Source organism: Nipponia nippon, unplaced genomic scaffold, assembly GCF_047370975.1.
Source record: "Nipponia nippon isolate SJK-2023a ecotype South Korea unplaced genomic scaffold, ASM4737097v1 scaffold_19, whole genome shotgun sequence".
In the NCBI taxonomy this organism is placed as follows: domain Eukaryota; kingdom Metazoa; phylum Chordata; class Aves; order Pelecaniformes; family Threskiornithidae; genus Nipponia; species Nipponia nippon.
Window position 1 is genome coordinate 9,672,488 of NW_028262335.1, and position 23,393 is coordinate 9,695,880.

The window sequence follows — 23,393 nt, forward strand, 5'->3', positions numbered from 1 at the left end:
TGCTGTCTTCGGAGCATTTCAAAATATATGCAGAATGCACTAACAAAATGTAAAATTCCAACTGGCATTTATTTTTCCAAGGAGAAACCACCAGATGTTTTGAGTTTTTATAGGATGTGTACATTAATTCTCATACCTTACATGTGGATTAGAAACTAATCACAAGCAGAACTATTTTATCCTGTTCTAAGATATTGTCCACTGGTGCAAAGGTCGCTCTTTGATTTAGAAATAGATTGGTGGCTTTTCATGCGTCCTGTTTAAGTTTGTGAACCTGATGTAATAGTCACTTAGTTCTCATGGTTGAAAGTACTGAGAGGAGACTTGGGCTACGGATAAAAAGATAGATTTATTTAAATATACTTAACATCACAGTTCAGGCTTCAGCATGATATTTATTTTCTCACATACTGTTTTATATTTACTTGTATACAAGTTTATCAAAATGTGTAAGTGTGGTTTGGTGAAAATAATCTGCTATTGTAATCTGCTGAATGGAGAGATGGGCTGTCATTCTTCAAACATAAGAACAGCGTTCTCTAAGTTGAAAACGCATAGAGGGGAAAATCACCCTTTACCTGACATATTAGTGGGTTTTCATTTTATTTTTTGCATAACATTTACTGAAGAAATAAAATAAAATATTTGGGTTTGTAAAAGGTTAAAAATGATGTTGCGAATGCCATGACTCAAACATGCATTTTCTTTTTTCTCTTCAAGACCAAAGTAACAGTAATTGATCAAAGAGATAGTGTCTGATATTACAATCTTTCCAACCTCAGTTACAAAAATAGTACCAGAAATGTATCACATCTACATATACCACATCTGCAATGTACATATGTTTGCATCACCTCAAAGATCAAAGTTGAATGATGTAGGACTGAAGGTGGTGCAGTCCAGCTGCACAGTAACATCTATTTCTAAGATCAAGTCAACCACAGCTCTTCTCAGTGTTTCCACTGCCTCTCTTAAGTCAATCGGTGTAATACAACAGCAGATGCAAGCTATTATGAAACACTTTGCAGCTCTAGATTTTTATGGCTTCCTCTCTCCTACGTATAAGAAGGTGTACAGCGGTCAGGCCAGGTATCTGTTTCTAGGGCTGATGGGATCTGAAATGAGGTCTATCTGTATTTGCACGTGAAACCGAAGACTGTTGGGTTTGAGCCACACTTTAGGAGGACCTGCAGCTGCAGACTCAAGAGGATGCCTGGTAATGGTAATAGAGACCACCACTGTCACGTGTGGCTCTACTATGTGCTACAGATCTCCTTTTTAGCATCAAATGCTTTCAGACTGCATGTAAATTATGGCTCAGGCACCATTTATAAGAGGGACCAGAAAGCCATTCTGCCCTTCTATTACTGCTTTTAAGTGCAGTACTTCTTTCTATACGTAGATCAAGTACCACTCCTTAGAAATAGGATTCCTAGTCCTAAAAGAAGAAAGTCAGCAAACTGGATCTTTTTATTTATTTTTATTTTTTTAAGAGATGGAAAAGATGCACTTTTTCCTCAGTGGCTGGGCTATTTAGCACTCTGAAATTCACAGATTCTGATACCCTCTCTGTTTATGTGAACAGGTTCTTGTTCTCAGTTCCAAAACGAAATTCGAATGTGGTTGACCTGGACAATCTAATTCCTAGTTCACCAAAAGATCTCTGAATTCTGTGGATTTGCCACGGTCCTCATATTCACCTTGTTCTTCCTCAGGAAAGCGGCAGCTGCATGCGTCATCTTCCTGAATCGACTGTTCAGGTGTGGTATGCACTAAACAAAAAGACCAAATGTTCATTTTCCATTGTATTTATTCAGCCATCTTATTTCACCCTTCCTCAGTCACAACTGCAGGAAGTCATCAAGAAAAATTCTTCCAAATGATTCAATAATCTGAAGTTATTCCTTTACAGCATGTATATCTGATAAAACTAATTTATCATACTTCATTTTCCCTAATGCAACAGGGGCTGCTAGTGGTCTGTTTGCCATAGGAATGAAAGGAAGACCAACATAGAGTTATGAGATTTTTGCAGTAATGCTATTGTCTCCTGTATTCAGAATTACACTAGGAGATCAAGCCCTTATCTCTAGGAAAGGGGAGAGGAAGAGAGAAAGAGAGAAAACCCAAACAAACAAAAAATCCCAACTATAAATTATGTTGGATGCAATTCCACCTCATCTTTGTACTGAACTCTTGAGCTTAACCGGGGCTTACTAGCTCTCAGAGGGTAGCGCTGGATTCAGGCTGACTCTGCATCTGTGCAGCAGTACGTCCTGCCTGATATCCTCTCTTCTACTGCAGCCAAAGTTCAAAGATGCTCACTCCAGGCCAAGCATACTGTTTCTGAGCAGACAGAACTGGAAAGTGCTATTGCCACACATGCCAAGGATGGTACTTGGAAGTAATAAACAGAACTGACCCTTAACCGGATCAGCAAGGCTCAGTTGAGCTTTTACACATCCCATAAATACTTCAATGCTATGGATAGGTATGCAGTTAACCTGCAATGTTGACAGAACACCCACAGGTAATTAAGTGCTTTCTGCAATAAAAATTCCAAAACTGTTTTCCTTTCAGTTGTTGTTTCTGACTTACAAGGCCAAAAAATGAAGCTATCTGCAACTATCTTTGAAAGATACTTAAAAACCTGGATTCCTGATTTCTGTCTAGTTTCAGAAAGAAAAATTGAATTGAAGACTGCATCTATCTTACTTTTCTTGAAGACAGCATGTAGTTTCTTTTTCTGCCAGATACTGAAGCATATGCACGAAGGTAGCAGAAACACTATGCACAACAGCCCAGCTACAGTAAGAGAAATTCTGATAACATCCAACTGGAGGTCCTTCCCTAGGAAGCAAACAACATTCTCTAAGAAGTGTTACAGAGCAAAATTCTACTGCCCTTGAATTAGCTGACAACTTCGTCCCCAACTCTGCTTTTGGATAAGTCTGCAACGCTGGAAATGGATAGAAGAAAGGACCCTTGCTTTAAATGGTAAGTGAATGAGCTATAGTATGTTTCAAAGTAGGTCATAATTCTTTAGCTTTATAAGCAACAGTATACAATGACTCACCTGGCATAGTTATAGAAAATGGAATTGCAGGAGATGTGGTAGGTAGAGTAGTGACTAAAGTGGGATTATCTGAAGCGTATTTGCAAATGACATCTTTTGCTGCAGTTCCAGGCTCCAGGACCTGGTTTGCAAAGCACCTGCAAGACGTTTAAAGCAAAACAGGAAAAAAAAATCATGGAAAAAAAAATCCAGTCAAGTGTAATACCTGTGGCATTTATTTTTAGATGACTTACTTTGTCCAGTTTTTGCAGGAGCCATTGGGCTGATCGTTAAAAGTTCCATAGCGGCAAGTTTGGCAGCCTTCAACAGACAAGGACAGGTAAATATGTACAAGATGAGCATTTAAAACAACATGTGAAACATTATTTTTGTCTGCTTGTACCATGACTATGATCCATATTCATAGAATTACTGCTCTGAGTACGCAAGGCAAGTCTTTCCCTGTGAGCTATGGACCAGTACAGTACTCGCCTACAGAGACAGTTTATTTGGCGCAAGATGCCACAAATCATGGCTAACTCCAGAGTTCCCAGCTCAATTTCCCACATGCTGGTGACAAAAGAGCTGTCATGCAAAGGGAACTAACTGGTACATGATCTGAGCTGCAGCAGGGCTCAGAGTTCAGTGGGTTTGTCTGCTGTTGTGCTCGCTCCACGCACCATGCAAACTGTTTAGCAGCACTGGCAGCTTTCATCTTGCAAGGTCCTTACTCTGGTTGTTTCCGTACTGCACAAGAGGCAGTGGTGCGTCCGGTGCAGGGAGCGCAGGAGGTTTAAGCTGGTGGGGAAAGGCGACCTTACCGCTCCTGGTGTTCTCCTGGCCCACGCTGCAGCTTCGGTCGCAGCGGGAGCAGCCGTCGCCACTGCAGTGGTACCCCTCCTTGCACGTGCATTCAGCGTCGCTTTTTGAGGAGCACTCTTTTAAATACCTGAATCTTCCTGGAAGGTGGAAACGAGTCTTAGGTTATGTACGCGCTTGGGCACACCCGGCGCGTCAACGGCTCGGGACCTTTGCTCTCACAAAAATTAGGCTGGGGGCTTCAGCGAGAAGCCCCGCAAACGCGTCCCGTTATTTCGCCGGTGTCGTTTTCACTCGCAGCGACGGGACAGACTAACGCGCGAACTTTTACCCCAGGGAGGTAACAAAGGGCTTGTGAGGAGCCGCCGCCGTCCCGCCCGAGCCCCGCCGCCGCCGCCCGGTACCTTCGCACTTCCGGCAGAGGGTGCAGCCGCTGAGTCCCGCCGCGCTGGAGAAGGTGTCGGGCGGGCACTGCCGGCAGGCCGCGCCCCGCCCGCAGCCCGCGCTCACCACGAAGGTACCTGCGGGCCGAGACAGAGGGTGGCTGCCGCGGGGCCGCGCCCGGCGCCCCGCGCCCCGGCCCGCCCGGCCCGGCCCTCACCCGCTGGGCAGTCGGCGCCGCACGGCAGGGCGGTCGCGGGCCCCGGGCTCAGCGCTAACGCCAGCAGCGCTGCCGGCAAGAGCGCCCGCGCCCGGCCTGCCCCCGCTGCTGCCGCTCCCATGGGGTCGGTGCGTGGCGGCGCGGCCAGCTGGAGTGCGCGCGGGGCGGCGGGTGCCGGCCCTTAGGGGCCGCCCCCGGAGGGCCTGGCTGCGTCACCCGGGGGCGGCGGGGAAACCCCGGCCCGGCGGGGCTTTCCGCCCCCCCCCCGGCGCGACCCCCGGCTCTGCCGGGCAGCGCCCGCCGCTCGCCACCGGGGCTTCCCGGCGAGTCCCGCGCGGAATCCCCGCGGTGGCTTGGCGATCCCGCCCGGCCTATCCGCGCCGCGGGCAGCGGGCCGCTCCCGGGCCGCGCCCCCGAAAGCTGAGGGGGAGAGGCTGGGTGGCGAGGCCGGCGCGGCCCGCGAGGGGAGAGGGGGCAGCCCGCACCGGCGTGTCTGCGAACGCCTCTGCCGTGCGCGGAGCTGCTGTGTCTGAAACCGCCCCGAGACGAGGCAAATCCCGCAGCGCAGGGATAACTGATGCCCCGCGCGGATCCGGCCGGGGGCCGCTGGCCGGGGCCGGGGCGCCTGGGGAGCGTAGGAGGGAAACGGCGCGACCCACGCCGGCGGGGGGCGGGTGACGGGCTCGCCGGCACGAGGCCGCCTGACGCTCGCTGCCCACGAGCGGGGGCGGTGCCCGCCTGGCGCTCCCGGCGGTGTTCGGCCGCGCAGCCCCGCCCCCTGCGACTCTCCGCGGCCAATCCCCGCCGATCTTGCACGGGCGGGCGCGTGGCCGCGGGCGGTGTCGGCCGCGCCCCGTGGCCCCTGGGGTGGCGCGCGGCCGCGGCGGGTGCGCCCTGACGGGGCGGCTGCCGTGCGCGTGAGCCGCGGCGGGCAGCACGGGCAGACGAGAACGGGAGGGACAACGTGGAATAAGAGAGGAGTTTTCCAGAGTGCCTTATAACTGACCAGGGAACGCACCCTTCAGCTGGTGGGTGCCCGGCGCGCAGGCAGGCAGCGCAAGGACCAGCCTGTGGAGGGTTTTGACTGAAGTCCAGTGTGGGTAGCACACAAACCCCCCGTGCCAGGAACAGAAGCCCGCAGCAATTCCAGGAAAGCCCCCAGAGAAGTCCTTCCCTGGGACTTGCTCTCCTGTTATGGGACCCAGACTTGAGCTGCTCTGCCAGAGCTCTCACAAGCCCATCGCCAGGGAGCCAGGCCATGACTGCCAGCACCTGCAAGTAGCAGTTTTACACAACAGGGCTATCTGCCGTCCTGAAGGGCCCCTTTAACAGGTCGGTCTGTCTTTCAAAATATTGAAACCTCTCCTTTAAACTAGGGCAAACTCTGTCCTTGAGCCATAGGCTTTTTCCGTGTACCGTGAGCCTCGGGAAACAGGGATGTCGGTTAGACGTTTTGGGCAGAACTCGGACAAGAGCAGTGACTTGGTTCAGCATTCTTTGTAGGTATGAGGGCTGCCTGAGGAGCAGCAGAACCATCTCGTTTTGAAGGCACGTACTTCGCGACTGCGCTGCTGTAGGGGGGTGACGTTGTCACGGTGCTGGGCTCCGGAGCGCTCGCTGAAGCTGCGTTCCGAGTGAGCGTGAGAAAAACGGAGCGTTCTGCAAACGGAAAAGGAGAGGGCAGGCGAGTGTCGGAGGCGCGACCGCGACGGGAGCACAGGCAAGGGGCGGGGCGGCGGGGGAGGGCGGGCTGCGGGCCGGGGACGCGGAGCGGCAGGCGGGGGCGGGGCCGGGGCCGCCCAGAGTCGCGCTGCCCTCGGCGGAGGTGAGTCGCCGCCGCTCCCGCCGCCCGCCTGGCGCCCCGGCTCGGCGGGTCTGGCCGGAGGAGCCCCTCGGAGGGCAGCGGGCGGGGGGCTGGCCGGGGCGGGCCGCCGCTTGCGGAGGGCGTGGGTTTCGCTGGGCCGCGTGGGGCGTGCGTGGGGCCCGGCGGCCCGCCGGGGTTGCGCCGCCTCAGCAGTCGCGGCGGTGGCTCCGCTCTGCGCCCAGCGGCGGCCGCGGGCAGGGTGGGAAGGCCGCTCGCTTGTCTTCGGGGAGCGAGCCTGCCCACGTCTGTGCTCCGTGCGATTGCAGGCTCTGCCGCCTCGCCCTGTGCCGCTCTTCGTGGGCCTCTGAAATCCTTGCTACGTTGAATCGCGCCGTGTCCTAAAATAGACACGTAGGGACGTGGCCTTTCATCCGGACTGGCTGAGCTGATGACCCTTAGAAATTCCCTTGCCTCTGGTAGCTAGCTAGTTGGTCAGGGCTTTGAAGGGTGTGATTTTTTTTTTTTTTAAAGCCAGCCTTCTTAGAGTTTCAGATTCAGTCATCTGCCAGAAGTCACTGTCTCGAGAAATGCACACGTACCCATGTAGGGGAGTACGTTTAGCTTGAAGGTTTGAGACAGCCTGTGCGTATGCTGACACTGAGAAGCAAATGGAAGACTTGTATTTACTACGCATAGATAGCTTGTTAAATGAAGTGGCTGTTACATCTGTATAACTTGGTTCTGCCTTCTCGGAAAACAGTCTTGCCCTGGTAGCATTTACAGCATGACAGCTATTTACATATGCACCCATGTAAAGAACAGTACTAATGCTCAAGAATTTATCAGTGTATTATGATAAATGTCTAAGGACAGCAGGGAGAGACTGCATTTTGCTAGACTGGGGAAAGAGAAAAGCTTTTGGGATCAGGTTCCTATTTGCATCTAAAGAACTAGTGAAAGAGAGGGGTACAAACTATGATCTAGGGTATTTTTCTACAATAAGAAGCAAATGCATTATTTCTGCGTTGTGGCTATTCAGGCATTGCTAGTTAGTTAAATTGATACGAAAATTAATTTTGCAGGATCAATGTATGCCTTCAAGACAAATTATTAAGAAGCTTCAGGTTGTCCTGAAGTTATTGTTAACACCTATGATTTGAGTGTACTTGTTCAGTTGGCCTTGTATTTGACAGTACATAAAGCTGCCCTAAAAGTAGGATTTGACACACTGAAGTAGTCTGCTTGGGCTGGTTCTGCATGCTGCAGGATGTTCTGTATATTACTGCATTCTGGAAATAGCATCTTTCTAAATGAGGCTAACAGTAGGGAGCAAACCTGAAAATAAATGAAGTTAAAGCAGGATGAGGGGATGGTTTTCTTTTCTGTAGGCAACTGAACATGGATCTCATTTTATGAAGAGCTCCCCGGTGCTACATGCATTTCTGGATGGAAAGTCCCTACATAGGAAAAAATCCTTGTCTCATAGAGTGGATGACCTGTGAAATGCCTTCTTACACCACAGATGCTTTCACGGACTTCTGTCAGACCAGTATGAGTTAGTGTGTATTTTACATGATGTAGTTAAAGTTACTTTAACTTAACCTTCAAATGGAAATTTGGCCATTCACCTCAATTTGAATTTAGGAGTAAAAAAAAAAAGCCTTAAGCCTTAGTTTGTTCCATTTGCTAAATTCTGTGGTCTGCTCCCCCATCACACATGTGCACACACGTTTCTCCCCCACAAAATTGTGAAATACCCAGAAAATCTATTGCTCAGGTTTTGCAGGGGCACTGGTCGAGTCATTATAAGTCACAGGAAACTCTTTGTGAAGCGTGCTGTGTGGAAACTAAATACCAGACATGAGGTCAAAGCTCATGCAAGCCCTTTTTATAAATGCTGACCTGGGTAGGAGTCAGTAATCTGGGTATGAGCGAGGGTGTGCAAATTGAAAACAACTCTGCCACCCACCTTGAACCCTTCTCTCTGGCAGACTCAAGTCCTGTAAAGTCTTGACTAGGCCAAGCTGCTTCCTGTTCTGGTGCTGATGTGCTGTGCCTCCCACTGCACAAATGTCTTAATCCCTTAACAGCATAATGCATTCTCTGTAAAAAGCTCTTTAGTTAATGGGGTTGCTGTAAATATTAATTAAAGCTAGTGAACCATTTTTAGGTGGCTTAAATGGAAGATAATGCAAAAATGCAAATTACTCACTGTTAAACTTCACCGTTAGGAAGGATCTATACTAGGGGATTTACCTTCTAACCACCTTGTCTCTTTCTACCCCTCTCAGCCTCTCCCTTCACAACCATCTCACCTAATAGCAACCCCTCAAGATATGGCCTCGAAAAGAGCATTGGTGATTCTAGCAAAAGGGGCAGAGGAAATGGAAACTGTAATCCCCACTGATGTTATGAGAAGAGCTGGGGTGAGTATGCAGACAATGAAAAATCTTTTTGTGAGTGCTTGGTCAAGGGAAAATCTTGGCCTCAAGTTGATGGTCATTACTAGGAGTTCAAGCTGTAGTCTGTTCTATGAGGTGAAAATTTACCCGTGCCTTCTTACTGGTTAGCAAATATTTGTGCCATGCCCCAAATAAGAATGCATGACAACTGACATTTGTGCAAAAGATAAACTTTTAAAATACGAGCCGAATGTAGACTAGAGGGTTACTGTTTCCAGTAAATCTTACCCTGTCAGAAAACATGGCTACTCCCATGCATAGTAACAGGAAGTGCTTTTTTCGTAGGGGTCTGAACAGCTCAGTACATTACAGCTCATGACATTACGTAGCTTTTCTTGAGCTGCTTTTAAAATTCTGTTATTAACTAGAATTCTCTGGTGGGATTCCTCATGCTGTTTGTTCCTTTTGCAGCTGTAGTGGTACACAGTGTTATCACCTGATTAGGTATGAAAATAAAATTTTAAATAAATAAACCAACTTCACATGTATAGAAATGACTAAAATAAAAATTACCTTCTCCCACCATCTTTGTCATTCCATTAATGTACTCCCCATTTTGGCTGCCATAAGAAGCACAAGCTTGTCTGCTTATTTAGTGAATGTGAGCTGTGCCATGCGCATCTATGATATTATGATCAGGCATCTAAAGTCAAGGAAGAAATTTGAACACACCATAAGTGCGTTTGAGAATGGCTTGAGCCTGCAGAGAGACTTTAATTCATTATCTTATCTACTTAGTCTGGCTCTCCTGGGTTGTATTGTTTTGTTTAAAATCTGTGGGATCAGATACTCTCTAAATGTCCTGTTTGAAAAGTTGACCTATTAGAGGTATTTGTTAATCTCTAGGTGAATATCACGGATTGCCTTGTGTGTTTGGACTTAATCATGGTTTGGGGAAGCTTAAGAGTTGCCCTATTCTTGACAGCTTTCAGTAGCGTTTTGCTCATTCTGTGTACTACTTAAGAACTAACGTATAAGGAAAACGCCCTAAATTCTTGAAGTGTAACGATACATGTATTCTGTTAGATCAAGGTGACTGTTGCAGGCCTAACAGGAAAAGAACCAGTACAGTGCAGTCGAGATGTCTTCATTTGTCCTGATGCCAGTCTTGAAGATGCCAGAAAAGAGGTTGGTCATCACCCTGATCTGATATAATGGCCAACATAGCCTTTCTCACAGTTTCAGAGGTGAATTTGGAAAGCTTATGCATTACCTTTAGAAATATGTTAGCTCTGTGCAATAGTGGATCACAGATCTGCACATCCTGCAGTGCTCCCCTTCAGTGTTGTCCTGCTTCATAGCATGCTAGGATCAGACAGATTTCTTAATTCTGTACAGGTATTTGTTTTTGCAAAACATCAAACATAGAGCTTTATTTTGCATGTTAGTCAGCCCAACAAAATACCATGATTTGCAACAACTGAAAAGTTCTGATGGGACACTAAACAATGCTATAGTTAGACCTGTACAGTAAGGTTGGAGCAAAACCACTTGTCCTTACAAGTGCAAGAGCTGCCATTTGCTTGCTGAAGCGCTTAAATGCACTAGGCTTAAAAGTTAGTTCTGTGACAGACTTTATTGATAATAGGTTCTTCCTGGAATAGAAAACAATATTTTGTTCCATAATCGGAACTGCTTCTCTGGTTGTAAAGTGTTGTTTGGTGGAAGAAAAGGTAGATCCCTTTGCTTCTCACTCGACTCAGCTGTAGTGGCCTTAAAACAGTGTAATGTATCTACCAGCCTCTGTTCAACAGAACAATTTTATTTTTTTGTTTGTTTAGGGGCCTTATGATGTCGTGGTCCTGCCTGGGGGTAACCTTGGAGCTCAAAACTTGTCAGAGGTAAAGTTGTGGTATCTTAAAGATTCATGGGTATCCTCATGAGTAGTGGGTGGTCTACACTTGCTTAGTAATCCTGGAATTCGGTTCAGCATCTGAAAATTCTCTTCTGAATGAATCAGTAAACTAATTGTTAATTGTCTTAAGCCTTCTTGTGAATATATAGGTAGGACAACTGGGTAAATTCTTGGACTTGAGTACCTAGTTAAACAGAATAAAAACAGAAGGGTGCTCTGTATTGTGGGAAGATCTCTGGTTGTAATCGTATGAAGATGAAACAGTTGCAAATGAAGATTTAATGCCATGAAATATAAAACAGGCTGAACCCACAGGACTCTGTTCCTTTGCTCAAGAATTTTGTCTCTGGTGCAGAACTGTTGTAGTGATGGTATAAATACCTTGTGGAAGGCAGGTGGACAAACAAGTTGATCTGTCAGATAGGACTTAGATGGTATCACACAGTTTGTAAGCCCTGGAATATGAGACAAATATCCCGTATAAATCTTCTTAAGAATGATAGAGACTGTCTGGAGGTAGCTCATGAATACTCTTTCCTGTTTGTCTTGTGAAGTTTTTGAACAACAACTTTCTATGGCCATGTATTAACCAGCTTTTATGTGGGTCAAGTACTTCCTTGCAGTTCCTTCTGATTTCCTTGCTCTTTCCTCGTGGGGCAAGTATTTATCGGTTTCAGTTTTTCTCCTTCTTAGTGTTTTCATTGCCCTCTGTTCTGAGGCAGGATGGAGAGTTGTCAGCTGGTTTTCTTTGTAAAACTTGTTTACGAATTTGCAGTGGAAAATATTTCAATTGTGCTTCAAATGATCAACCCCAAACAATTACTTGTGATATGGTTTCTTCATACAGTCTCCTGCTGTGAAAGACATTTTGAAGGACCAGGAAAGCAGAAAAGGCCTGATTGCAGCTATATGTGCAGGTGGGTTAACAAGACATCTTGCTTTGTAAAGGATTTGGATATTTTGAAGGGGCATGCAGACAGTTTCCTGTCTTAGAAATGTGTATTCCTGTGATTTAGTAGCAGGGATTTGTACTATATGTGCACCCATCAGCATTTGAATTTTTTTTAAATTCAATAGCAGATGAATCTCTAAAATATTGCGAACACTTATCCTGCAAGCTCTACTTGGTACCCAGTTGTTTCCAATCAGTTGTGTTACTGTCTTTAAAACAAAAAGCAAAAGGTAATGCGCTAGGATTTTTTATAAAATATTTGCTTATTCTGGTGATCCTTCTGCGAGGACACAGTGCTGGCAGAACATCATTGCTATAAATTTATCTCACATCTCCTCTCCTGCCCTTTAGCTTCAGAAGGGAGGCTGTAAATATAGAATTACAGGCTCACTGTTCCTCATCTGAGTGGTAGCAAAAGATGGAATTGCTCTGAGGAGAGGGCTGTCTGCTTACATATTCTGCACAGCTAGGTATCCAGTTCATTCCTTTGTAAGATTTGTATGTAAAAAAAGCAAGATGAATAATTGCCAATAGTCACAACTGAACTGAGAGGCTGGCCTAGGTACCCGTAGCTGAGAATGAGGAGAGTGGCGAAGAATTTGTAAAAGACAGTCTAACAGAATGTGTTTGTGGAGTGTATTTTCACTTTTGTTTTCTGGTAAGTTGCTGGGGTTTTTTTGCTTTCATTCTTCATTTAGGTGATAAACATACAGAGTTGTGAACATTCTTGAACTTGACAGTGGTAGTCTACTTCTCTATCTGTATCTCTTGCAGAACAGTCGCAAATTCATGGTTGCCCAATAAAGGCCTTTGCTTGTAATCAGGACGGTTCATTTATTTAGGTATAATGCTTCTTAGAGCTGATTCCAACTGAACACAAAGAAGGTTATTTCCTGGACTATATCTGAAATGAATCAAATGTACAGAAATGAAACTCACATTAGGCAAATCCTGCCTTCAGTTTCTTGTGGAATTCCCGTAAGGATTTTTCTGTGAGATGACCTAAGACTTCTTGACACAAACTCCTTCCTCAATTCAGGCCAAGGAGGAAGTATGAAAAGAGAAAGACTGTTAAAACCAAAAACTTAGCAGTTAGCCCATGATCTGTCCAAAATACTGCTTGGCACACAATTCCAACATGTAAAGGCTTCCTCAAATGAAATTTTATCTGTTAAGTCTCTAACTTCAAGGCTTAACAAGGTCATAAAGTAACTGTACCTAGTTAGTGTTCAGATTGAAATGCAGACTTTTTGTTACTTAGTTTCAAACAGTAATAAATGAAATGTATTATCTGGAAGTAAAATGACTATTGTTCTCAGCTCCTTCAAAGGCAGCACAATCATTGGTAGGACAGCTGTGTGAACTGGGTGTTCTCTAAACCTTCTCTTTTCTTCATCTGTTTCTCTGCACGGGGCATTTTGTGTAATAGAATGGGAGAGATTATACAGCTGTGTTCTTTTTGAGGCTTTTTGCTTCAGAGATAGGGCTGGCATCGGTTTTATGAAAAGTAGCCTGTCCACAGTGAGCTTTGGCCCCTTGAGGGCCTCGTGCCTGAACGTGTGTTCTTGAAAGTGTTTATAGCAGAAAACAGTACCTCACTTGTGCAACTTTGTGTCCTGACAGGTCCTACTGCCCTTCTGGCACATGGGATAGGGTTTGGAAGCAAAGTCACAACACATCCTTTGGCCAAAGATAAAATGATGAATGGAGGTATGTGATGACTTTTTTAAGTTTCTCTCTAAACCCTTCTCAGATTTTTTTTTTAGCTGAACCCTTAATTTAAGGAAAGGAGAAGCTTTTGCATCTTATTTTGTATCTCTGAATTTCTTTAATGCTTTCCTGAATGTAATCAAAATTCAACTGAATATGCTAAGACTGTATTTCTAAGTCTGTTTAACCTGAAAACACAGGGCCGTATTAACATTCTCATCCTTGGGGAAAATACACTGCTGCTGTCATACTAGGAGCACTTTTTCCCTTATCCTCTTGAGGCTGAGCCATCTCTTGCCCTTTTGGTTCTTTGCCTCAGTGGTCCCAACAGCAAACCCCAGCAGCACTTTTCCTGCTTTCCCATGAGTAGTGCTTTGGTGCTGTAAGCAGCTGATGGGTCCACACTTCTTTCTCATACCTAAAGGAAGTGGTGGTGAAGCACGATTAAGAAGTCATTCTGTGAACATTAACGAGTCTGAAGGCGAGCAGGAGATGGCAGGGTTCCTCCAGTTTTATCTGCGTGCATTTGGAAAAAAGAAAGTCGTGAACAGCTACACAAAAGCAGTTTGACTTCCAAAAGTAACCCCACAGGAACTGACAGGCACAGCGAGTGCTTCTTGATGAGCTTGTAGAATCAGAGCTGCATTCTCGTACATGCGAATAAGCTGCCAGAGCTCCCTGTGGGCCCTTTTCCTCTCTGAGGACTGCAGGCAGTGATGAGCTGCTTGGTTCCAGAGGGGCAGAGGTACAGCGCCTGAGGCAGGCTGGGCCCACACAGGTGGCTGAAGTGCCTTCTGCGGAGCAGGATGCTGTCTGTCGTCGGGGAGCCGCCACTCCTCAGCTGCTATAGCCTGCAGGCAGCGGGTGGCAGTGCCCTGTGGCAGGCAGATCCGTGCTCTGTGGCAGCTGTGGGCACTGTGCTGGATACTGACGCTCTTTCTGTTGTGTGTCCCCCCAAGCACACTACTGCTACTCCGAGAGCCGTGTGGAGAAAGATGGGAACATCCTCACCAGCCGCGGCCCTGGTACCAGCTTTGAATTTGGGTTGGCCATTGTCGAAACGCTGATGGGGAAGGAAGTGGCTGAACAGGTGAAGGCACCCCTAATACTGAAAGAGTGAAATTCTGGTGTGGGACAGGGAGTAGGACAATTTCGGAGGAAGGGTCTTGTCCTTTGTAGAATAACTGTAAGATGCGCTGTTGTAAATACAATTTAATTGTGGGTGAAATTAGCAACTGTACTTACCTAAACTAGGATACCTTAACAAACCAATGGTCTTTAATTCTGGAAGAAGATCCTGTTAGCAAAAAGCTTCATCACGAAAAAGCAGCCAGCATTTAGTAATCTTAGTTAGCTCTTGTGTGGCATTTAAAAATCACATGGGAAAATGTTTGCAGAGTAAATAAAAATGAAGCAACCCTGCTTGTGTGTTGTTTCTTTGTGTGTTTTCTCCCAGCCCAGACCTGTGAAACCTTTTTAGCATTACGGCTAGCAGTGTACTATTCAAAACAACTTCTATCTAGAATGTCACACAGTTCTTCTGAAGTATGAGCTGAAATGAGAAGGTGGTCAAGCACTGGAACAAGCTCCCTGGGGAAGTGGTCATGGCCCCAAGCCTGTTGGTGTTCAAGAAGCGTTTGGACAATGCTCATAGGTACATGGTTTAACTTTTAGGTTGCCCTGTGTGGAGTCAGCAGTTGGACTTGATGATCCATGTGGGTCTCTTCCAACTCAGGATATTCTATGATTCTATGAAATAGATTATTAAGTTGTAACTCAGAATTTGTTAAAACAGTATTTAGTTTCTGTATACAAATAAGGCCAATAACTAGTATTAATTCTAAGACAGCATGGAACTAAATTAAAAGCAGGAATGTTCTTACCTTGTCACGCACCCTAGAGTTCCTATAGCTAGCAGGTTGTCCATGATACCATTGGAATTTGTCTTCTACATTAAATGGTTGCAGATCCATTGATCTATTTAGGCTGCTAATAGTCGACATAAAGCAGGAAGTCTGGACTGAGTAGCTTACCACTAGTAGCAGTGCTTGTTTCTCCTTACTATAAATCAGAACTTCCTCCAAGCGTGGCTTAAGTGAGCATATGTCAGTTCAGAGGAGTTCCTGGACAGATCTCTGGAGGAAGTAGTGGAGCTGTATTCCCATGAGAATTAAGAACTTGGGATCAATTTTTGTCTTTGCTACCTTTCTTTTACCAAATAACTCTGCTGTTACCTGGCTCTGTCAGCAACCGCGCTTACAAGATGGCACCTCACTGGACTCTGAAGTTACCACAGCATCTGGAGACCTGGTTCTGCATGCATCTGAAGTGTACAGTCTGAACTTTGGAAAATGGCTGCATAGGTGCCTTTACAATTGCTTATTTTAATGGCAAACAAGTTCATTCTCAATTACTGTACTTTGGTAATGAAATACATAGATACATTAGAATTAAGAAATGTCTCTACATTGTTAGTATCTACTGGAAGAACTGCTTTAGCTTTATGCTCTGTCTCTAATTTGTTTAGGAAATCTTTCATATGTTTCTCTAGCTTTGAAATATGCTCAAGATATGCAAAAAGTTGTAATCTATGTAAGACTGGACATGTTTGTTCGTTAAATCTGCACGTCTAACTGGTATTGCCATGCAAATGTAAACCAAATGATGGAAAGATTCTTTGTCCTAGAATCTGGAATAATCACTTGGTTTGTAAATGCACATGATTCAGAATACAGGAAAAGCTGTGCTTTTCTGGGCTGTAGTACTGCTTTATAGCATTAGAAGGAAAATATTTCCATTCTTGTATTATATTTAGGCTTCCAGAAATCTTTTAAGATAAGGCATTAATGAAGCAGCCAGAAATTTGATTATACATTTTTATTTTTTATTCTAAGGCTGAGAGAGTTACAGAAATGAGGTTTTCAATTTGGGCTTTCCCACTCCTATTAAAGTAGTAATAGGAAAAGCACTGGTTAACTTGCAGGTTAAGTATCTGGTTAACTTGCAGATTCTTTCACTGTGTTCAGCAAAAAGGACCTGGTTAATGAAATGTGGTAATGCTGCTTGCATCACAGTTCCCTTCATAAAGCTGACCCTGTTCTCAACATTTTACACTGCAGATGTCCAGCAAACCTGAATTTACATGGATTCTCTCTTTCTGCCAAGGTGTCATTAACTCAGTCTTTAAGTTAGGGGAGGTGTATGACCTAAGATTAGGCTAATTTTCCTCTTAGGGGAAGTGCTAAGAAGGAATTTGCTGATTTGAGGAAAAAAAATTGCCTTCCAATTTGTGAAATGCTTTTTTCCTCTCTGTTTATCCATTTCATACAGAGGTTCCCTAGCTGTTACATATCTTTTCCTAAAATCCCCTTTATCTGCTGCTGAAAGATGAGGTACTTTTCTGCTCAGTGTTTCATGAACGCTAGAAACTTTGTGCCTTTTTATTATTGGCAAGCTTTAGTTTTAAAGCCTAAGGTAGTTGGGTATTTGCTGCCACAGAACTTGGCTGAAAATGAAGAGAGTGCATCCACTCTAGGTAGTATTTACCATTTTGGTCCCTGACAGCTGGAGGATTTGGGGGATTGTTTGTTTTCCTGCTGAGAAGGTAGTCAGTTAGCATCTGCTGTATGCCTTGTATCATCTCTCAGGAATAGTGTGGGGTTTTTTCTCTTGATTCTGATTGTTGTGCAGGCTTGAATGCATAATTGAGAGTGAGCTCTTTCATTGAATTAAGTATTATATGACTTGGGAACAGGAATGTTCACAAGATGGCATAGATGCTAGTGTCAGCAGTGAATACTTGCAATGCTGAAAAATATTTGCCTTCAGAATAAAGTAGCTCATAAATGAAGAAGCAGCTCTGAACTAGAAGAAACAAAGAACATGCGGAGAGTGAGCAGTCTGATTTTGCTGCAGTTCTTTGGCAAGCTTCTTTCCAAAATGGGCAAGCAAAGTACACAGGTGCAAATCCTAACCCAGGTATATGTCCCTCCGAGCAACAGAGAAAGGATGCTCTTCTAGAGAGAGAAAGGCATTACTTTTAAAATAGGCAGAGACAAACACAACCGTAATGGATGCAAACCAGTCTGCAGACTAGTACTTACAGCTGTAAAAGTACACAAGGGAATATGCTTCATCCAGTAATTACAAGCCTTGGACAGCTTGTTAGCTATTTTGAATATGCATACTACTAGGTATGACCTGACTACAAGGCATGAAACCCACAGTGACTGTCAGAGCAAAGAATGGTTACTTAATCAGATTATTTTGTTTGTTCTTTCAACGAAAAGATGCACTGTGATGCAAGATACAAGCAACGATCCCAAAATGATGAAAAACAGCTGTCTTCCAGCAGCCTGGATGACATGTGACTTGGTTGGAAAGATAAGCATGTAACAGAGAAGTAGGAAGGTGCCAGCCACAGAAATAATCACGAGCACTGCATCCATACTGTCATTCAGGTTCACCTACTCTACCTCCAGAAAAAAGGATGCATGGCTGTTACACAGATACTAGTAGGATATGGGATGCAACGTTTGAAGTTTGAAAAATAGGCAACAAAACACTGAGTGAATGAATAATTGTTGCCCAAAATTTAGCGTGTTCAGAATGCGGTCTTGCGTGTGGTATGTCTGTGTGAAATGCAGTATGGAAAGAAAGCAAAATATGTAAAATGAGAGCTGAGCAAGCCCCAGCACAGACATGCCTACCTGCTGGCCTGATCTGTCAGCTAAATGGCTTACTCTGCTAAGATTTCCTAGCTCCGAACTTCCATGGAGATTCTGTAGTTCTTGCAGTATTGTCACGTGGCAGGGAGTTAAAAGGTTTCTGGGAAGAACAGCAAAAAGGGACAGGCTGCCCCTGCTGGAACAGTTTATCTGGCCTTCAGCCTCTTCCCTGCCATCTCTTGAGAAGCATCCAAGGAATGGAAGGGGCTAGGAGGAGGTTGTGTGAATCGCTGTATCGGGTGCCACCTCAGATGCTGGCCCAGCTCCTTCAGTAAGCATGCGTTCAGTGGGGTAGGCATCCCAAGGCAGACCTTACCCTTCCAGAACTGCCAGACTTGCCGTACATGAGTGTCTTCTGTGTCAAGGAGCATCCACCTTTCTGCATATGTGGGCACTCAGCAGAGCTCTGTGTGTGCAGAGCAGGCCCAGCCACACAGCCCAGAGGTGACTGAATTGAATCCAGGTCTCCTGTATCCTGAGTAGATTACTAGTTAAGGGACTAGGCAGCGTTATTGGTCTGTCTTTTTCTGGCCACACTTTGAGAAAGAGGGGTGATACACGTGATAGGCTCCAGAAGCAGGTTCTAACTTGTGAAACCCAGTGTCCTATTTTTTAGGTAACTTAATTCCTATATATTGTCTAGGTGTATTGAGGACTCCAGTGGTGGCACAACAGGTAGGTATTGCAGGGCTCTGTGTTGTGCTCAGTCTCTTTAGCGGCTCTAGAGCCTTTGCACTTTCTACAAAGCTGTTCTGTGTGCTAGAAGGCATCACTGGTGGAGAGGCAAGCTTTTATACTCAGGCTTGTTGTTCTTTTGCTTAACTTCATTCAACAGCTTCTAATTATACCCTTTGTACAACCTTAAATAATTCTTCCCTACATAGGGTTTACAGCCCTTCGAGTCTTGTAGATACTTATGTACCTTTAACAAGTTCAGTTCAAATTCAAGGCCATTCCAGTAACGGGAGGAAGAAGTAAAGGTGTCCGAGGATCCTATGCAAGCGCTCATATTCTGAAGAGCAGACATAACTAAAGAGACTTGTCTAACAGTGGTGACACTGAAGTTTTCCTCAGCTGCTGAAGTTTCCCAGCAGGACTAGGGACATAATGATTTTCTGGGCAAATCTTTCTGATTTCTAAGTATCAATGGTATAACTGGCAACAACTCTGAGCCACAGACAGAACTTGCCTGCAGTTCAGGTGTGTACTGAGTTCAGTAACAGCTCCAAAGCCTGCAACCATCCTCTCCTCGTTGATGGTTATGCTAGAATTTCCTCTGGGATTGTCAGGGTTCCTTGCAATATTGTAGAGCTGCTGTTCTGAATCAAAGGAATCTCCTGAATGCAAATGGGCATGTTTCAGCAGGTGCTTCTGTGCTGAAAATTTAATCAGCTGTGTGTTGAACAGAGGATTTCTTCCGCTATTAACTGTGTAGTTTGACTCTGACTGTAGCCCCAGATATTTAAAGATCCTTATTTTTCAGCAGAGTGTAAATTTAAAGTGTAGTTTTGTGATTTAATCCTTCCAATCTAGTAGCAAATTGATTTTTCCTTAATTCTGCATTTTTATTTGCTGTTCAAGACATAGTGAAAAGAGAAGTAGTTCCATTGTAAAGCATTGGTGAAGTTCCCCCATGATAGCTGTCCAAATCAATCTGTCTCCTGTGTTCTGACCAGGAATGCCCAGAGTCCATTTTCAGGTTTTTGATAAGAGCTTTTGAAGTCACATGTCTCAGCACCACATGCTTGAGACAGACTGCTCTCTGCTTCAGGACACCGAAAGTATTGACCTAAATTTGCTGCCAGTTGCTAAAAATGAAACTTTCCTTGAGCAGTAACCATCATTCCTTCAGACAGCTTGGAAGCAGTTTTTTCCAGGGTTGAGCAGCAGCTGTGGGCACTGAGAGCCCATCATTGCCCTGACCAGCCTTACCTGGGCCCTCTCAGCACCCTCCGCCCCTGGCCCAGGAGCTCCATATAAGCTGAGGCTTGGGCCCAGCTTTAGTCTTTGATGAGTCTGACTTGCTGAGGAGGCTTCCTGGTTTGACTTTGGACCTGCCTCTCTGCTTCAGAGCTGCTGGACAATCAATTGTTGGACTGCCGGCTGAAGCTGTTGCTTCCACAGGACCCACTTGGCTCTCCTTGCTCAGGTACTGTGGGGCTGTGCCCCTCGTTGATGTAGGGCGCTGTCCTGGCTGGTGTTGCTGTTGCTTTTGGCTCTGTTTGTCTGCTGTTGTGGAGAAGCTACTGCTGTTGCTCCCTGCCAGTCAGTACTGCTGTGTGCTCTTTGAGAATGCAGGATTTGGTGCTGGGCAATATGGCATCGTTTGCTAGCTCTAAGCCTGGCAACAAGGATACTTTCTGCTCTGTAGTTTAGTTGGAAGCCCTTTAGTTCTTAAAGACTCTATTCATGGATTTTGCACCGAGGATTTAAGAATTTCTGAATTGCTGTACTCTTAAAAGGCATATTTCTGTTCAGGTTTTTGCAGTTACAGCTAGCTCTTCTTTAAACCAGGTGTTTGGTTTCTCTGTGCTGTTAAGTTTCAGTGAGTTATTTTGGGAGACTGGTCTCTATGTAGTTTCAAAACCACTTTTTAAATTGCACGCATTGCACTGTAAGTACTGTCAACTCAGAGATGCCTACTTCTGTACATTGAAACATTTCCAAGTTATAATGAGTTCTCCTAAGAAAGCATTGCTTGCTTCCATGCACGTGCACCTCTCGTCTCCGACTCCCACTTTCTCCTGTATTATTTTGTATATAAATTGGAAAAAGTGCTCTCACGCTGAAGTCACCAGCTAGGCAAGATAGCGACCAGCAGATGGGAGGCAAGCTGCCTTGAGCAGTGATGAAGCTGACCACTGATGGGCACAGCACTGTCATTTGCATTTTTAGCAGGAAATCTGCTGTTGGGTGGGGAATTGCTGTCTTTAAGAGAACTGGCAACAGAAGGTACGTTTATCTGTGCTAGCTTCTCTCATTGCCATATCTGACATGTTAATTGCTTGCTCTTCCACTGTGTTTTCCAAAGGAGTACTTTGCCTTCCTTTTGGTTGTGCAGAAGGGAAATGAACGCTTCTAATAGGAAACTCTAGGAATAATGCAGCTCTAGGATCCTGTACGGGCTTACAAAGACATAGGCTTTGCCATCAGCTTTCAAGTAAATCCCTTGGAGCAAAAAAATAAGAGATTGTTTGTTTGTTTTTTCTCCTTCCTCCTCGGAGAACTACAGAGCATCAACACCCTTAGCATAATTTAAAAAAAAAAAGAAAAAAGAGAGAAGAGTTACTGCCAAGCCCCGAGGGTGCCATACCCTGGCAGGCTGGTACCGGGAGACAGCTCAGTTCCCGCTGCCTGCGAGGAGGAGAAAGGCCGCCGGTGGGGGCCGGGCCGGCAGCGCCAGCGCGCCCCCGTGCGGGTCCTGCGCGCAGCCGCCTCCCTCCGTCCCTGCCGCCCGCCCTGGGCGCAGTGCAGCCCGAGCTCCTGCGACAGGAGTTTCCGTAGGTCACTGAAAGGAGTCGGCGGGCTTTGGCCTCCCTAGCTTTGGGTGGAAGGCCTTGGCCGCTTGTGCATTACTTTGCACAGAGCCCGTCTGGGGGGAATGTTCAGCCTCGCTCAATTCTCCAGGGCCGTAGCCAGAGAGACTGTCTGCATCCTGTCGTATTGCTTGAGAAAGACAGTGTTCTGTATTTGTGTTGGACTGGTCACTCCCTTGTGCATGATTGAATGTCCTAATGTAAGGCTTGGGCATTAAATTGTAAACTGGACTGCTTGTAAAACAGCTGCCTTACTCACTGTGCTGCTCCAGGGCACGCAATAGCATCCTGTCTTACTGTGGAGACTGCTTTTGACTAAGTTGGTCTGATTAAGCTCAGATGACAGGAGAAGCGTGGCCTGGGAGAGGCAGTATGTCCAGAGCACCCTGCAATGGTCTGCTCAGTTACTAGCAGCCTGAGAGGCTGAGCAGTCTTGAGCTGACTCCTGTATGCTGTGTTGTGTTAACCAAAAGCTAGGATTAGATTGCTGCCTGGGACTGCCGTCTCTGTCTTGGTGGAGTGGTAGTCTGATCCTCCAGTGGAAAGGTTGACTGGGGACTGATGGGGTCCTGGGCTGTTCCTATGGAACAATACTGTTGTGTTGCATCCAGCCCAGGGCATCATATGACTGATAAAACCTATAGAAGAAAATGGCTTAAGGTGGTCTCCTTACCCCTAAAAACATATATGTTTAGACTGTCGGTCTTTAACAAAACACTAGCATTAAACCATTTAACTTGAAGCTAGGAGCTAAACAGTTCATCCTTCCTTCAGACTAGCCCTTCATCTTCAGAGCCCCCTGCCAGTTCTCCATCAGCTTCTGTATAAGGCAGGAGCTCACTGGCACATGTCTCTCTGCCATCCATTTTTAAAAGAGTGTGGATGGACAGGCCTGTCTGTCCCTGTGACTTTTAATGAAGTAAGCACTTCTGTTTGCTGGGTTTTTTCAGCCTGATGAGAAGATACTCTGAAAAAGACAGCCCTCCCTCCCCCCAGCAAAAGCAGTGCAGGCTATCTTAATCCCATGAGCAACAGAATCTGTCAGGGTGTGTGCTGTAATCTCATCTCCGCCCTGAGTTGTTAGAGGCCTCTGTGTTGCCACGTGCCTATCGCTGCACTGGAGCAATGTAGATTCTGCATCACAAGAGCACAATCCCAATTCAAATTGCTTAAGCTCTAAGTGCAGGGGTGTGCAACCAGGATGCAGGAAAACTTTTCTTGAATAATTTGTCAACATGATAGATGACCAATGAAGTAACCAAGTGCAGCCTAATATGGTTGGAGTCTCAGGTTTCCTCTGGACCTTGCTTAACAGCCAGTAAATGACAACACAGGGATTGCAAGGCAATGAGTAACCTTGCAAAGGTCCACTTGCTGTTTGCTTGTGTCTCCCTTGCACCTTGCCATGCAGCAGTTGGACTCAATGTGGCATGAGCTGATGTGGTCCTTAGCGTGAACTTCCCTGAAGCTGATAAGTTCCCCAAGAGCTTTATGCCTGAAGACTGCTAAGTGTGTAAGGCTGGTTGTATGTTCCAGTTGCCTTCCAGAAGGGCACTCAAGTAGTGCTGACCCTGCCCTTGAAGTTGTTGTGGGCATAATAAACACAAAGGTAAAAATAAATATTTTGGGTAACAGGAACATCCTTCTCTGTCACCTGGGTAGATGGTGGGCAGGAGATCATTCTTTTGGGTCAGGCCTGATGATCCTATGCTTGATCCAAAGACTTTGTGTGTGGAGGGCCTCTTAGTATTTTGTCACAATGGCTCAGTGTGCAGTGGTTAGCATTCTTGAGCAGATTCAGGGTGGTGATGGTGGGGTAATTTAGCATGGTTTTTTTCTCTGGTGTTTCATGGCAGTATATTTGCACTCTTC

The 23,393-nt window shown here is 45.7% G+C and overlaps 3 protein-coding genes across 9 annotated transcripts in view; 2 read left to right on the forward strand and 1 right to left on the reverse strand.

The window, feature by feature from the left end:
- The window catches only part of PER3 (period circadian regulator 3), a 47,076-nt gene extending 45,351 nt beyond the window's left edge, over window positions 1-1,725 (forward strand). For both annotated transcript variants that reach the window (XR_015704361.1, XR_015704360.1), the window contains one exon: window positions 1,586-1,725. The gene's annotated coding sequence lies outside the window, so the exon portion shown is untranslated. The remainder of the gene's footprint in view (window positions 1-1,585) is intronic.
- Window positions 331-5,801, reverse strand: TNFRSF9 (TNF receptor superfamily member 9). 2 transcript variants are annotated; one of them, XM_087755620.1, is made up of 7 exons: window positions 4,961-5,801; window positions 4,279-4,395; window positions 3,877-4,014; window positions 3,310-3,376; window positions 3,077-3,213; window positions 2,716-2,850; window positions 331-1,772 (listed from the first exon to the last, which is right to left on the reverse strand). In XM_087755620.1, exons 1-7 carry the CDS (start codon window positions 5,733-5,735, stop codon window positions 1,645-1,647), a joined length of 1,497 nt encoding a protein of 498 aa, XP_087611746.1. In that variant the 5' UTR covers window positions 5,736-5,801; the 3' UTR covers window positions 331-1,644. The 2 variants fall into 2 exon arrangements, with proteins under 2 accessions (XP_087611746.1, XP_087611748.1); XM_087755622.1 differs by lacking the exon at window positions 4,961-5,801 and adding an exon at window positions 4,476-4,944.
- On the forward strand, window positions 4,264-14,680 carry PARK7 (Parkinsonism associated deglycase). Of its 5 annotated transcripts, none has more exons than XM_087755625.1 (7): window positions 4,264-4,391; window positions 8,571-8,705; window positions 9,768-9,869; window positions 10,523-10,582; window positions 11,444-11,513; window positions 13,172-13,258; window positions 14,218-14,680. In XM_087755625.1, exons 2-7 carry the CDS (start codon window positions 8,616-8,618, stop codon window positions 14,376-14,378), a joined length of 570 nt encoding a protein of 189 aa, XP_087611751.1. In that variant the 5' UTR covers window positions 4,264-4,391; window positions 8,571-8,615; the 3' UTR covers window positions 14,379-14,680. The 5 variants fall into 5 exon arrangements, with proteins under 5 accessions (XP_087611751.1, XP_087611753.1, XP_087611752.1 ...); XM_087755627.1 differs by lacking the exon at window positions 4,264-4,391 and adding an exon at window positions 5,669-5,807; XM_087755626.1 differs by lacking the exon at window positions 4,264-4,391 and adding an exon at window positions 6,037-6,159.
- The last annotated feature ends 8,713 nt before the right edge of the window (window positions 14,681-23,393 follow it).

Excerpts from the sequence above, each read along its gene's own strand:
- TNFRSF9 (XM_087755620.1), bottom strand. The coding sequence starts at position 5,735 with ATGGCCTGGCTCCCTGGCGATGGGCTTGTGAGAGCTCTGGCAGAGCAG. Across the intron at positions 4,396-4,960 it reads AGGCGTTCGCAGACACGCCG|GTACCTTCGTGGTGAGCGCG; the intron begins GTGCGGGCTGCC and ends CTCGGCCCGCAG. Across the intron at positions 2,851-3,076 it reads ATTTTCTATAACTATGCCAG|GGAAGGACCTCCAGTTGGAT; the intron begins GTGAGTCATTGT and ends TTTGCTTCCTAG.
- PARK7 (XM_087755625.1), top strand. The coding sequence starts at position 8,616 with ATGGCCTCGAAAAGAGCATTGGTGATTCTAGCAAAAGGGGCAGAGGAA. Across the intron at positions 8,706-9,767 it reads ATGTTATGAGAAGAGCTGGG|ATCAAGGTGACTGTTGCAGG; the intron begins GTGAGTATGCAG and ends GTATTCTGTTAG. Across the intron at positions 9,870-10,522 it reads TTGAAGATGCCAGAAAAGAG|GGGCCTTATGATGTCGTGGT; the intron begins GTTGGTCATCAC and ends TTGTTTGTTTAG.